At 38.1% G+C, this 14,435-nt stretch overlaps 3 protein-coding genes across 3 annotated transcripts; 1 reads left to right on the forward strand and 2 right to left on the reverse strand.

Moving 5' to 3' along the window:
• The first annotated feature begins 528 nt into the window (after positions 1-528).
• LOC126723443 (uncharacterized protein At2g29880) lies at positions 529-5,195 on the forward strand. Its single transcript, XM_050426836.1, has 3 exons — positions 529-795; positions 3,536-3,891; positions 4,004-5,195. Exons 2-3 carry the CDS (start codon positions 3,538-3,540, stop codon positions 4,574-4,576), a joined length of 927 nt encoding a protein of 308 aa, XP_050282793.1. The 5' UTR covers positions 529-795; positions 3,536-3,537; the 3' UTR covers positions 4,577-5,195.
• Positions 5,196-5,784: 589 nt separating this feature from the next.
• LOC126723444 (pentatricopeptide repeat-containing protein At1g11290, chloroplastic) lies at positions 5,785-8,678 on the reverse strand. Its single transcript, XM_050426837.1, has one exon. It carries the CDS (start codon positions 8,593-8,595, stop codon positions 6,142-6,144), a length of 2,454 nt encoding a protein of 817 aa, XP_050282794.1. The 5' UTR covers positions 8,596-8,678; the 3' UTR covers positions 5,785-6,141.
• Positions 8,679-10,590: 1,912 nt separating this feature from the next.
• Positions 10,591-14,261, reverse strand: LOC126723445 (protein ELC-like). The gene is made up of 2 exons (XM_050426838.1): positions 12,820-14,261; positions 10,591-10,909 (listed from the first exon to the last, which is right to left on the reverse strand). Exon 1 carries the CDS (start codon positions 14,044-14,046, stop codon positions 12,844-12,846), a length of 1,203 nt encoding a protein of 400 aa, XP_050282795.1. The 5' UTR covers positions 14,047-14,261; the 3' UTR covers positions 10,591-10,909; positions 12,820-12,843.
• Between the last annotated feature and the right edge of the window lie 174 nt (positions 14,262-14,435).

A 14,435-nucleotide genomic window follows, 5' to 3' on the forward strand; every position in this document is an offset into this window, starting at 1 on the left:
AATTGATTTGTGCACGACACCATCATCCCATGGAGAATGATTTTTTGTTTTTCCTTCTCTTTTTTTTTTTTTTAATTATGCATTATGTCTTCTTAGCTCTTAAATAAAATGAATCAATCTTACCTATAAGAATACGTATCTTCTATCTTAATCTTATAACATGTGAGTCACACACGTGAGTCCATGATACCCGACGCTGTAAGGGGAAAAAAAAACACAAAGATCCAATCTCTGAGAGAGAGAGAGAGAGAGAAAGAGGGAGAGAGAGAAATATTGAAAAATTGGAATCCAAATATTCAATATATTCTCTTTGAATCAACATTTTTCAACATCTGGATTCACTTTGCATAAATTATTCCATTTACAACAGTAAAATGCTTAATTTAATTCCCAATTTCCGATGATTTTAATCTTTAATACTTATTCTGCTATGTGTTGACTCTTTTGCCTACGTGGCAGCTACTGATACGACGGTCTTATAATTTACCAAACCGCCGTGCATGTTAACCAATGAACTCAAATCAACTTTTCTCTCGTAAGCGTTTGGTTTTCGAGAAAGTGCTGGTCGAGAAAATTTTTTTCAAACATTATTTTCTCGAGAAAAAAAAAACCCTATCCTCCCAAATGAGCCGCCCTAGTAATAGCAGCAGCAGCAGCAGAAGTAGTCGTTTTCCTTCATCGTCTTAACTTTATCGCTACATCTCCGGCGATCAGATGATGTCGGAAACGGCGATCTGACCGGCGAGAGATTTCCACCACTCTAAAGATCGGAATCTCCTCTCTCCACCGACTCAGGTATCATACACACACTCTCTCTCTCTCTCTCTCTCTCTGTGAATACATGCATGCAGTTTCCTTTTGTGTGTGTGTTTTTGTTAAAATTTGTTGTAATTTTTTTTTTTGATGAAAAATATTTGGGTGAGATAGTTTGTGAAATTTTATTGAGTGGGCATTATGTTGTACTAGCTGCTTTTTTTTTTTTTTTTTTGGTTTCATTGTGTAATAGAAAGTGTTAGATTTTTCTGTGTATGTGTATGTGTGTGTGGTTATTAAGTTATTAGTGGACTAATTTCATGACGCCACTTAGTTGAAATTTCTTCTTATATTGTGTATTTTGGGTTTGAAACACTATGAAAATCAAAATAGTCTGCTGGATGTTTCTGAATGATCTTAAAATTCCCGAAAACTGTCTGAAGACATGCTTTATTGAACTTTAGGAGAAAGGCAAGAGTTGTAACTACTAGGCAGCATGGACACTTCATTTGAGGTCTCGTACTCACCGTGTCATGTTATAATTTTTCAAAAATTACTCGTGTCGCTCTTGTACCCATACCCGTATTGTGTCCATGCTTACTTGGTGACTAGGCTCAGTGGCTAGCCCAAGTTGTTGGGGTTAGTTAATTTTTTCTGTTTTGGTTCGGTAAATCAGGGGAGGGGAGCATCTGTAGTGAATTTCATTCCTTCCCCTCCGTTTTCTCGGCAAATATGTGTAGCACCGCGTGTTTTATTTTGTGAAAGTGCCTTCTTACTTATGCCCAGCTCAACATGAAATTGAAGAATCTTCAATCCCTTAAATGTTCAAACATTGTAACATTCACAAGAATTAAATGTGGACTTCCATGCTGTCAATTCTGAAATTTACATAATAATGTCTTTGAATAAAATGCTTTTGGTGATTACTTTATTATAGATATCTTATGGAATGTGTGAACCATAATGACAGTTAAAATAGTCAGAATATTTATGAATAAAATTATATTATGTACTTTTTACTTCTAATGAATGTTGTAAGAATGTTTTGAAACTTATGGTGGTTGGATGATGTTGATAATGGATGACTGGATATGTGACTTGACTTCCTCTAACACTTGTGTGTTAATCCATGTAAACATGATTGCATTTGAACCTGGTTTGATTCAAGAATGCCGTATAATTTTTATATGTAATTAGTTGAATGCATTTTTTCAGATTGAGTTGTAGGTTTTGGTTACTGATTTTGGTCTGATAAGAATTGGGCTGTAGTATGTTGGTTACATCTATGTAGTCAATGAGCTCTAAGCTCACATGGCACTTCCTCCCTTCATAAAAAAAATGAGGTGGAGGGTGAGATAATGTTTCAAAATTCAGTGGGTATTTGTGTAACTTAACAATAAAAAAGAAAAAAATACATGTATTTAGAGGGAGGAAATATTATTGCTTATGAACTCTCATCAATGTTTTGTAAGTCTACTGTATATGTCCAACATATTTAGTTTTATGCTACAAGACATTGGATGCACTATGCAGACCTAAATTTAATACAGGACAGGAAGCTTCTGTTCTACATCTATCTACCATTCCAATGGCCTTGAGACTTGTTGGGCATAATATAGTAATATGGATATGTTCACATGTCATCCCCAATTGAATAGATCAAGAGGCAAATTATATTGGTAATATATGTATGCACTGGCAGTGGCCAGATCTAAAGTTAGCCATGAACTGCTAACCTAACGGTGTTAAAGGGGTATGGATTTATACTTGATTCCTGCATTCAAGTTGTTCATTGCTCATAAATTAAGCGTATACTAATACTCGTGACTTTATACTTTCACAAATTAATGGCCAGTTGGTTTGTTTTGTGACCTTTCACCCATGGTTGACAATTTTGCTCAACTTTAAGTTGCTGCTGCAGAGAAGAAGAAAGAAAAGGACAATTAGAATAATGTTATACTGAAGAAGAATTTGGGAAGTGAGTGTTTATAAGCACAAATATAATTTAACTTCCTAGCATGCTAAACAGATTATGGTCCTATAAAATTGGAAGATAGCAGTTGATTATCTAGGATATCAGAACCAAAGATGTGTTATAAAATGCATTGTGAGTTGAATTGGTGTTGGGAGCCTCTAGATTGTGGTTTATAATTTTGCTTGTTTGTGAGTTTATTGGGTAAGAGAATAAAATAATGAATGCCGTTTAAATGTTTATATTGTTGTTGAAGCATTTTGGAATAAAGAAAATGAAGTAGAATCACAGATCATAAATTTTTTTCCCCTTAAAAAATTTACAGTGCTAGATATTGCAAGCTGATTATGGATTGTACCTGTGGTGGTCAACAACCTCACTCTCCACCTTGCTCTTACAAAGGGAGAAGGTTCCATCTGAGTTAACGTCATTGCCATATTATCTAGCACTGATGATGATAACTTGAAAACTCAGTACCCATACATTAGTGCAAAGACTTACAACATAAAATGGAACTGTCCAATCAAGTTTTCACTTTATATGCTGCTATGGTTGCAACAATCTATCAATTTAGTAATTGTTTTTCTCTTTGAATCTGATATTAATGACTAAAAGGCCATCTATCTATTGATCCTAATAATGTGAAGTAGATGCCATGTAATTAATACGTGATCCATGTTGATAATGTTGGGCTAGGTCATTTGCATTTTCTATTACTAATCACTGAGACAATTAGTATGTCAATTGGTATGTTGAATTCTGTTTTATCATGTGGCACAAAATATATTTATCTGTCCTTTACTGATTTAGGAATGGAGCAATATGACCTTCAAGGGCAAAGACGGGATATGAAGCACAAAGGAAGGAACGTAGTATGGTCAATTGCAATGGACAAGTGCCTTATTGAAGCCCTTGCTGTGCAGGCTAGAAACGGGAACAAAATTGACAAATGTTTTAATGAAAATGCTTACACTGCTGCTTGTATTGCTGTGAACTCTCGTTTTAACTTGAACTTGAACAATCAGAAAGTTATTAATCGACTTAAGACAATTAAGAAGAGGTATAAGGCAATGAAGGATATGCTAAGTCAAGAGGGATTCAAGTGGAATCCAAATACGAAGATGATTGAGTGTGACAGCGATGATCTTTGGAAGAGATATGTGGCAGTAAGTCTTCCCCCCTCCCCCCTCCACCCCTTCCCCCCTTTTTTTCTCTTTAAAATGTGTCATACTGTTGTTTACAATATTCCTGTTGGTGTTCATGGATTCGTTGGAGTAGGCACACCCTGATGCAAGAGGATTTCGAGGTAAACAGATAGAGATGTATGATGAATTAAAGATTGTTTGTGGGAATTACCAAGCCCCTAGTCGTTGGGCTAAGATGAAGGACGGAAGCCATCCAACAGATTTCAGGAATTGTGATGATGACTCTGTCTCATATCTTTCTCCAAGTTCAGAAGAACTAAGTGACACAGATGGGACAGAGTCATATGCTGGAACACCGGAGTATGCCCAAATGCCAGATGGTACTCAAGATCCTCCTATGGCCCAGCCTCTCAGACAAATCCCAAAACGGTCGCGTGGCTCAGAGGCTCTTCAGGATGCAATGTTGGCTGTGGCGTCCAGCATTCGGCGCTTGGCTGATTCTATGGAGCGAAGCAAATGCTCAATTGACTCACATGAGCTATTACAGGCAGTGATGGAGATCGATGGCCTGGAAGAGGCTAAACAGATGTATGCTTTTGAGTATTTGAATGCTGACCCTGTCAAAGCTAGAGCCTTCTTGACTTACAACCCTCGAATGAGGAAGACGTATTTGTTTCAACAGTTCTGGTGGTGGAAGGGAAAGTAGGGCCAAATCTTAGGACTTTTGGGGTATATAACTCATGATATTGTTGGTGTTTTCTGGATGTTTGCACATTATTTAAACCATCTTTTGTTGATGTTTTTGGAGGTGACTGTATAGATATCAGATATTCACAGGGTGAATATAATTGGCAAGCAGCTAGGATTGTAGAGACATGTTCTGGCTTCCATGCTGCCTGTTTTGGAAGTGAAGCTATCAAACTAGCAGTAGGCTTAAGAAGATTTATTTTCTTGCTTTTTACCCCCTTTAGCTTTTCTAAACCTGGAAATGGCTGGTAGAGTTTTCTCTTTCAGCCTTACATAGAATTTATGTGTTTACCACGAATTGTTTCGAGCTGTGTTGTCGACCGTTGAGGCCTTTTCGGCCTTGTTGGATTGTTTACAACTGTTTTGCCATTTCCATTCGATGCTAGCAGACAGGTAAGCGACCGACAGATCAGAGCAGTTGGGTTTGAGCATTACACCCAAGTGTATCATGCTGCATATTGTAGACATCAAAATTTTCATGAGTTCTTAATTATGCTTTAAGCTGAGCCTTTTTCACAATTGGTACTGTGCTCTTTACACGTCTTATTATTAGTACTATAATAATAATATTACTATTATTATTATTATTATTATCATTGCTGTTGACTTCACAAACGTAATTATCATATTGGTGCTGATTCTGCTGGGAGGAACTTCTAATTCCAAGTTGATCTTTTCTGGAGATGAATTGATTTTACCACGTGCGACAAATTACTTTATGTCACCACTTTGAAATTAAAACTAAAATGAATTTGATTCTAGAATTTATTTTTCTCTCTTTTTTTATTTCATTTCTTCTTATCATAATTATTAGAGCTGTAATGCTGTATTGAACCGGCTTACTGTTATAGTTCACAGCAAATAATTGGCATATCATACTTGACATTAACTTTTTGTTTATTTAAGGTAAAGACTGAGCAGTGAATACAGCAGTTTGGGAGGTCATTTATAATCTGAATATTAAAAAAAAATTCAACGATTGTGAATTTTAATATGGAAGGACAAGTGGTAACCTTTCCATGTCCAGAGCCAATTTGGCCTGTAACTCAGAGAACATGCTCCATCCATTTCAAATCAGTACCAGGGATTACTCTGCTTAAACCAATAAATATATAAAAGGTGAATGAGAAGGAACTCCTGGAGGAAAATAAGAAGAAGAAGCTTAAATTTGATATAAGGATTTTCATAAAGACTGCATATTTCATTTCAGAAGTAATTGGGAAAGGGGCAAAAAATTACAATAACTTGATCAACAATGATCTGATTATTACAAGATGTACCTTTTTAATGTTTGTTGGTTAGAAAAATGGTAGCTCAACTTCCAGACCTTCTGTTTGTTCTCTTATTAAGATATTAATTTGCACAGTTTGGGGAAGATTGTCAATAATATCATGATGTGTAACAATATGGAAACAACAAAATTCATCCAAGGAACTCTTTTTATCTGTACCACGAGGCCCCATTCCTAGTAAATCATCATTTGTAGCTAGTACATCAACTCTCAAGAATCAACCCTTGACAACTTTACCAATAATCTCCGCAAGAACAAGTTCCATTTTTGAAATGGTGGAACCGATGCATATCACGCACTATGATTTCCCGTCTGGTCACAAGAGAGATATACTTAGTCGCATTATGGCAATCACCACAAACTCGGAGGTTTTTTCGGATGTGTATGGTTGTACCCGGGCTGGTATTTAACAGTCCAAACACAATAGCCAGCTTCTCACTATGGCTATTGAGCAACTGCTTCTTAACATCATCCTCCACATCATGAATTGAATTAGTATCAGGCACATAACCAGCAGCCTTAATATCTTCTCCCAATGTCTCAAGAAAAGCATATATTCTTTTGGATTGGGGATGGATCGTGCTTCCAGAATAGAAACTGTGAACCTCATTTTTCAATTCCACTAGGCTGCAGCCAGGAGTTTTTTGAAGCCCAGTCTTCTCCATCATGGTTCTCACTTTGGCCATTTTGTCCCACATTGAAGCTGTGGCATATATATTAGAGAGCAGCACATGGTACCCACCTTCATCTGGGTTTAACTCAAACAGTTTTTTTGCTGCCTTCTCACCCAGTTCAACATTTTTATGAATTTTACAAGCGCCCAACATGGCACCAAATACTGTAATCCCAGGCTCAACAGGCATATCTTGAATGAAATCCCAAGCTTTATTGAGCTGTCCAGCTCGACCAAGAAGGTCAACCATAGCTCCATAGTGATCCATGGCAGGCTCTAAACCATAATCTTCCTTCATGCTGGAAAAGATGCGGAGACCCTCTTGCACTAAACCTGAGTGGCTGCAAGCAGAGATAACACACAGAAAAGTTATGTCATTTGGCTTGATGGTTCCCTTTTGCATATCATTAAACAATTCGACAGCATCTTTTCCAAGGCCATGAGTCCCATATCCATCTATCATAGCATTCCAAGTTGTCACATGCCGCTCCTCCATCGTGTCAAAGAGCTTTCTTGCAGTGTGAATAGCTCCACATTTAGCATACATGTCAACAAGAGCAGTCGTCACAAAGACATTTTTGTCCAAACAATTTCTTATAACAAGTCCATGCATCCACTTTGCTTGACGCGTAACTGACAACTCTGCAAGAGCAGGAATCACACTCACCAATGTAAATGAATCTGGTTTTATATTTTGGGATTGCATCTCACAAAAGTGATTTAAAGTCTCATTTACCCGCCCATTTTGAGCATAACCTAATATCATGGCATTCCATGAGACAATGGTTTTGCCCTGCAAGCCTTCAAATACTTTAGCAGCAAGATCAACTCTCTTACATTTGGAATACATGGATATCAAAGTGTTCCTTACAGAAACATCATATCCAAGTTTCAATTCATCCACTAATTTATGAACAAATTTTCCCCGCTCAAGATCACCCAAATCAGCACACGCATGTAAAGCTTCCATAACAGTAACATTGGTTGGTTCAACCCCTTCATCTAACATCTTTTGGAAAATTGCCATTGCTTCTTCAGGATCTCCACTTTGTACATACCCATGAATCATGGAATTCCATGAAACAACAGTCCTTTGTTTCATCCCATCGAAGATCAGCCGAGCAGTCCCCACCGACCCACATTTCGAATACATGTCTACCAAAGCAGTAGAAATATTTACAAGCAACTCAAACCCAGCTCTTATAGCATACCCATGAATCAACTTCCCAATCCTCCAAGACCCAATATTTGCAGCGGCAGGCAAGACAGTCACCACCGTGATTGAATCAGGCTTCTGCCCTTCCTCCTGCATCCTCAAAACCAAATCTAACGCCACCCTCGCCAACCCATTTTGCGCGAATCCAGCAATTATCGTATTCCAACACACCAGGTCTCTTTCAGGCATTCTATCAAACATCTTATACGCATCATCAATCTGTCTACACTTCGCATACAAATTCACAACCCCAGTCATTGCAAACACATTCGACGAAAACCCATTAGTTATCACCTGCCCATGAATCTCTTTACCCCTCCTAAGGTCCGCATTATCACCACAAACTTTCAACAAATAAGTAAAGTTATAAACAACAGGCTTAACATCATCACACTTCATTCGAACAAAAAACGACATGGCGTTGTGTAACGACGAGTTCTTAGCATACCCTTTAAGCATAGTGTGATAAAGCACGTCGAGTTTATCCTCAATGGGCTCGAAAACACGAGCAGCTTCGTTGACACTGCCGTATTTGCAGAACAAGCTGAGGAGCTTGGTTTGGAACAAGTGCTCGTTGTAGAGGCCGTTTTTGATGATGAGAGGGAGGATTTGGTGGAGCTCTTTCATGGAAGTGCAGAGCTCGAGGAGTAGAGCTGAAGGGTGCTTGTAGACATGAGAAGGAATGTGGGTTCTTTGGGACAGAGTGTGAGAAGTGAGGTTTGGTTTAGAGGGAGGAGTTGGTGGTGACGGAGGTTTGTTGTTTGTGAGGTGCAAGAACTGTGAAGCAGAGCTCATCATCTTCTTCTTCTTCTTCTTTCTATCTCGCTTTCTTTACATTTGTTGTGGCTGTTGAGTTGAGGATGAAGTTCTTCAAAATTATGTTTGTTTGTTTGTCTTTTTTTTTTTTTTTTTTAATAAATAAATAAATAAAAAAATGAAGTGCTTATTACAAGTTACAATTTTTACAAAGTCAAAAATAATGATTTTTTTTTTTTTGAGAAAATAATAATCAAGTTCTTGATAAGCTTTGTTTGTTTTGATGTTTTTTAGAAAATAAGTTATTTTAAAAAAAAATTATATAAAATCATCTCATTTTTCTATATTTGATAACAACGTTAAATAAGTTGAAAAATAATCACATAACAAGATCTCAGATTTTCATTTTTATGTTGACTAAAAATAGTTTTCATTCTACTCATTTTTTCTAATGTTACCAAATACTATAAAATACAAAAAACTATCTTCATACAAGATTTTTCATTGAAACAAATAGAACATTAAGAAGGAAAATGTCTCTCCACTGTGAATGATTCAGAGATTGTTTTCATACCCTTCCAAATGTTTTTGTGTTGTGATGAGTTTAAGTTGTACTTTCTCGAATGTTATATGTAATTTAGTAATTAAGAATTTGAAATGTGAAAATTTTATTGAATATTTTTTTATCTATTCGGTCAACTTTGGTCTAGTTCAATCCCTTTTCAATGAAAGTTGAGACATTTTGCATTTGGATTTTGGACTCCTCATCTGCCCAACAACACAATCGGCTAAAGTTCCACATTAAATCCAACTCAGTAGTAATGAATCACTAACATTTGAGTGATGATACACAACGGTTGTTCGGAGTAGATAATATTAGATCATGCCCCTTTCATTAGCATTTGCATTGAACGATGATGCACAATGGTTGGTCCCAGTGCTGGAATATTATGGATATGATTTGGTTGCCAGATACTACTTCTGGAGTCCGCATGTTTTTTTTTTTTTTTTCATTTTTATAATCATCAGTTCATCGCCAAATACCAATGGAAAGTGAAAATGACAGCTTTTGACCATGTTAAGCCTTGTAGCACAATGACATTGCCTCCTTTTTCTTTACAAGAGAACTAGGTTCGAATCACCCCCTCCCCACTGTTATAACTATCAAATTCTAAAAAAGAAGCATAAGAAATTTCTGCCACATTAAGTTTCCATTGAAGTAAAGTGAAGAATAATTTAACAGACAAGGAATAAAAGGAACCAAAGAAAGAGATGTAAAGACTCTCTCACACTGACACTGGAATCACAAAGTTGCATAAGTCAGTAAACAAACTCAATTACTCATGAAATGCTTGCAATTTACTGTGAAGAGAGATAAATGAAAGCGTGTGTTTTCTTATACCACAATATAGAAGGTGAATCCTAATCAGCCATACTAGCATCCTGAGCCCACATCATAAGCCTTAGTTCTGCGATGGTTTTTAGTACAATCATGAATCACCTGCACCTTTTCAACTATGCCACACAAAAGCATGTAGAGCAACCTAACCGAGCTACTTTGATTTTTTGCCAAATGTTAGCTAACAGAAGAAGCAAATGCCCTGTCACTAGTTAAAAAATGTTAGCTAACAGAAGAACTAGTGCAACTACTAACAACAGTAGTTCAACGTTATCAAAAAATCTGACAACATTAATCGGTAGTGTATCCATACATCATCCCAAGTATTTAGTCTCTTCATACCTACAGTCCCAGACTAAGCATTCCATGAGGAAGAAGGATCTAACTAAACCTCATTCGATAGTTCAAAATACCAAAATCCATTATGTTGATGCAGTAATTGTGTTTATTTCATAAGTAAGATGGTCTTTTAATTAATTGAATAGGTCAGCTGGGTAGTTGAAGAGAAGAGAATGCATCTAGAAAAAGTGAAATACCAAATCCATGTGATAATTGAACGGGAAGGGGAAGAGCACAGTGAAGCTAAGGCAAATGCTGTTTTTAGGCTTAACATTAGCCAAAATTATACAGAAGCGACAAGAACATAAAGAATATTTATGAACTTAACTAAAGCCTTAATCCCAATAAAATTGAGATCGGCTTTATGGATCCCAAATATACAAACTAATGAAAACGGGCTTTTATTTTAAGGGATTGAAACTGAAAATTCCCGTGCAATAAGGTCATGTTTGTCATACATGATATACAAATTTCATTTGCGAAAGAAAATATGTACATAGTTATATATTCACATACTGTCATGTACTATTGTGGATCAAGTACATGGCACATAAAAAATTTCTAGTGTTGGACGTCCAAGCCTTGCAGAACATTTCCAATGCAGCAATTAGAAGGCACCTACCAAATATTCAGATTCCAGCATATTTTTGTGAGTTAAATTATGTAGGTAACAGTACTGGCAGAAAGCACCAAAAACACTTATAGTAATAGCAAAAGTAAATGATTAGTAATGTCATGTACCAGAAAAACTACAAAATTAATAACGATCATACAAGTCTATGGAATCATCTAAAAATGGTTCTCTTAAAGCTGTTAACAAGAGAATAGATTGTTAAGTACAAAATATGATCTCCACCTTGTGGCCTCCTATGTTAGATTTTTACCATCCCTTTATCAAAAAAATTGCACAGTAATGACAAACACATTTTTAACAGCATAGTTTCTAGGCATACTTTGGTAACCTAATTCAAAACCAAGTCAGTGTGTACTCTTTAGAGAATAATGCACACAACAGCAGTAGGTTAATACACTTTCAGCCATTCAGTAGATAGAAATCAACTGTGAGTTAACAGGACTAAAATTTCATGCCTCAGTAGAGACCACCAGACAATAAATAATAAGCTCACAACACACTAATGACAACATACATTCAAACACCCCTTTCTTTCCTCTCTCATCTCCTCTCCCCTGTCAACTCACATTCGAACATACAGATAAGTTGGATCAATGGACAGGCTTATGTCAGTGTTGCATCCTACTTATAGTTCTTATAATATAGTAACTACGAATAGACCAAAATCTCTAAGGTAAACCAACTGCTGTCCAGATCCTATAAAAGCACAGAGCAGATAAAAATCTCAGCCCTTTGAATGGCAACCTAGTAGGTGCAGGATTACAGAACAGACTTGTTGAAAAGCTACACGTACATGGACTTTTAAGATTTATCAAATGACTTAAAATGAATTTTCCCTCAATGGAATTATGTACAAGTGGAAGATTACCATTCATTTCTTTTGATATAAGATGATCAAAATTCACATCAAAGGACTCATTTGTGAGAAAATTCATAAAATGAAGAGATCTAATTTAATTGAATACAAACAAAGATCAATTCCTATTGCTTAAATCGTAAGTACATGGGGTGACTGAAATGCGGAATGTAGTAACTGCTATATCCAATGGTAAGTTATCTTCACCAGAAAGTTTAGCATATCAGGAAAAGATTCTAGTAACTGAAATAAGTGCAACGACTCAAGGAAGAATCATCAGCATTATGCTTTGCACAATAAACCAGAGCATCTCAATGCAAAAGCCAAACCACAAAATCAATACTCCTTAGCAAGGTCACATATATTAGAAGGGGTTTGGCTTACCTCTAATACTTTTTAAAATGGAATCTCCTTTTGTTTTAATGAGAAACTACCACATCACCCACTAACTAACTTAATGGTGGAGATTAACACTCACTACACATCATTCTATCTCAAGGAGAAACTAACTACATGTCTAGTTGAAAAAGTACCGGAGGTAATCCAAACCCTATTAGAAGAATCTTTTTCTTTATTTGCATAGGTTATTAGCTCACCTTCCACCTTGCTCTTACAAATAGAGTAGGAGCCATTTGAGTGAGGACTAATTGGCATAAAGAGATCATCTAAAAGTACATGTATAACTTATTTATAACAAAAACAAGAAACTCAAACTACAAACATATTACACCAGGAGACATTCCTCAGTACACATATTGAGAACTAACCAAACCAAAGAATTGCAACTAAGCTCCGAAACCCATCTTATCGAAACGACCTTATCTTAAATTCACAAGTAAATATAGATAAGATAACAAAATTTTGACATTAACCCATCAATTATTCCATAATATCATATCAAAAAAACCTGTACTTGTTTACATACATATCATTAAGTACAATCTAAAAATCAATTTTCGAAAACGAAAAAATAAAAAATAAATAAAGCATTGACAAATTTTCACATGACCTTAAAACTATAAGACTTTTCCAACTTACAGAGCAGCGTGTAGCAAATCAAAATCAAGCTCGAACACGCGGCAACGCATCAGGATCCCCACCATAGTGCGATATCCGAGCAGCCATATTAGCCACCTGAGTCTGCATTTGCGCAGCCCTGACTTTCGTGGCGGTGGCGCGATGAAGGAACTGCTCGCGCGACAAGAGCCTCACATTCCTCAAGTACAGATCGAACGGCACCGCCCCCTCCTGCGCCGCCTTGTCGAGCGCGTACACGGCGTCCTCGATCGCCAAGTCCGCCGCCGTGCAATCCATCATCTGCTTCGACAACGCGTCCATACACTCGAACGCGTCGTCCACGTCCACACCTTCTCCGAAGCTACGCACCTTCGCTTCGTTCTCTCTCAACCAAGATTCGAGAATATCCGCATTCATCAGAACCATCTGCAACTGCTGCTCCAACCCTTCCTTCTCGTCGTGCATTTCCTTCACCGCTTTCCTCAGCTGATCCTCCCGGTACCGGAGCACCGACTGCGCGTTGAACATCCCTTCCATCTCCGCCTCACGCGTCTTCCTCATCGAAACCACCTCGCCGTGCACCATCTCGACGAGCTTGTTCACCGCATTCCTCTTGAACACCTCCGACGGATCCTCCGTCTGCGCCGCCACCGCCGCGGCAGCACCGTAAGGGGAAGCCGGGTAGGACCGCGGCGGAGGAATCGCAGGGCGCGTGTAGGCCGCCGCCGCCGGCGCGTGAGTGGGGCCATAAGGGTTAAAATTAGGGCTAGGGTTAGGGTTCGGCCGGCGCTGCGAGTAGAGCGGCGGATCGCGGCCGAAGTGGAGGCTGAGATTCCGGGCGAGTTCGACGAGGGTGGAGCTCGGGTAGATCCAATTCTGTAGGTAAGGGATTGCCACAAGGCCCGAAGGATTGACGTGAGGGTGAGGGCGCTTGATGATCATGTCGCGCGTGGGGTTGACGTAGACGCAGGGCGCGTGGCGGGGGTAGGACTCCATGAGCCAGATTATGATCGGGATGTTGTAGGTGACGGACTGGAAGGAAACCGGGATGGTGCCTTCGGCCTGGAGGAGGTTGACGGAGCGGCCGTCGTTGTGGGTGAAGGTGGCGGTTTTGGGGTCTAGAGATGGGTATGCGGAGGTTAAAGCAACGAGGTGCTGGCGGATTAGCCATTTGGTGTCTTCGGAGTATGGGAGGGCGGAAGGCCCGCGTTGGGAGAGGACGGAGCTTAGGAATTGTTGGGTCTCCATATTTTTTTTTTTTTTGTTGTTGGTGTTGGTGTGTGTATGGGTTTTGCGAGGGATGTTCGGACCTTTAAAAATATGAGAGGAAATGGGGATTTTGTTGAGGAGGAAAGAGAATGGGGGAATTTTTTTTTTTTTTTTTTTTTTGTGCTTCTTAAGGAAGTTTTTGAGATTTATGCGTGTCACGGTGTCAGCGTGTTGTTTGTTTCGCAAGGAGTAGTGAGGAAGTAGTGGACTTCCTTTTTTGGTCCTATCTATGAATTGGTGAGGAAGTTTATACTTTATACACAGAAAATATAAATAAATTAGCCTCCTCATTCCGCACGGGTGATATGATTCTCTTTCTTATTTTATGTTTAATGTAATTTTTTAACTAACATTTAGAATTTGAAATA

The sequence above is a fragment of the Quercus robur genome, chromosome 4, assembly GCF_932294415.1.
Source record: "Quercus robur chromosome 4, dhQueRobu3.1, whole genome shotgun sequence".
In the NCBI taxonomy this organism is placed as follows: domain Eukaryota; kingdom Viridiplantae; phylum Streptophyta; class Magnoliopsida; order Fagales; family Fagaceae; genus Quercus; species Quercus robur.

Bases quoted from the DNA above. Each gene is read 5' to 3' on its own strand.
- LOC126723445 (XM_050426838.1), bottom strand. From the start codon at position 14,046: ATGGAGACCCAACAATTCCTAAGCTCCGTCCTCTCCCAACGCGGGCCT.
- LOC126723444 (XM_050426837.1), bottom strand. From the start codon at position 8,595: ATGATGAGCTCTGCTTCACAGTTCTTGCACCTCACAAACAACAAACCT.
- LOC126723443 (XM_050426836.1), top strand. From the start codon at position 3,538: ATGGAGCAATATGACCTTCAAGGGCAAAGACGGGATATGAAGCACAAA. The intron at 3,892-4,003 runs GTAAGTCTTCCC...TCGTTGGAGTAG, and splicing joins TTTGGAAGAGATATGTGGCA to GCACACCCTGATGCAAGAGG.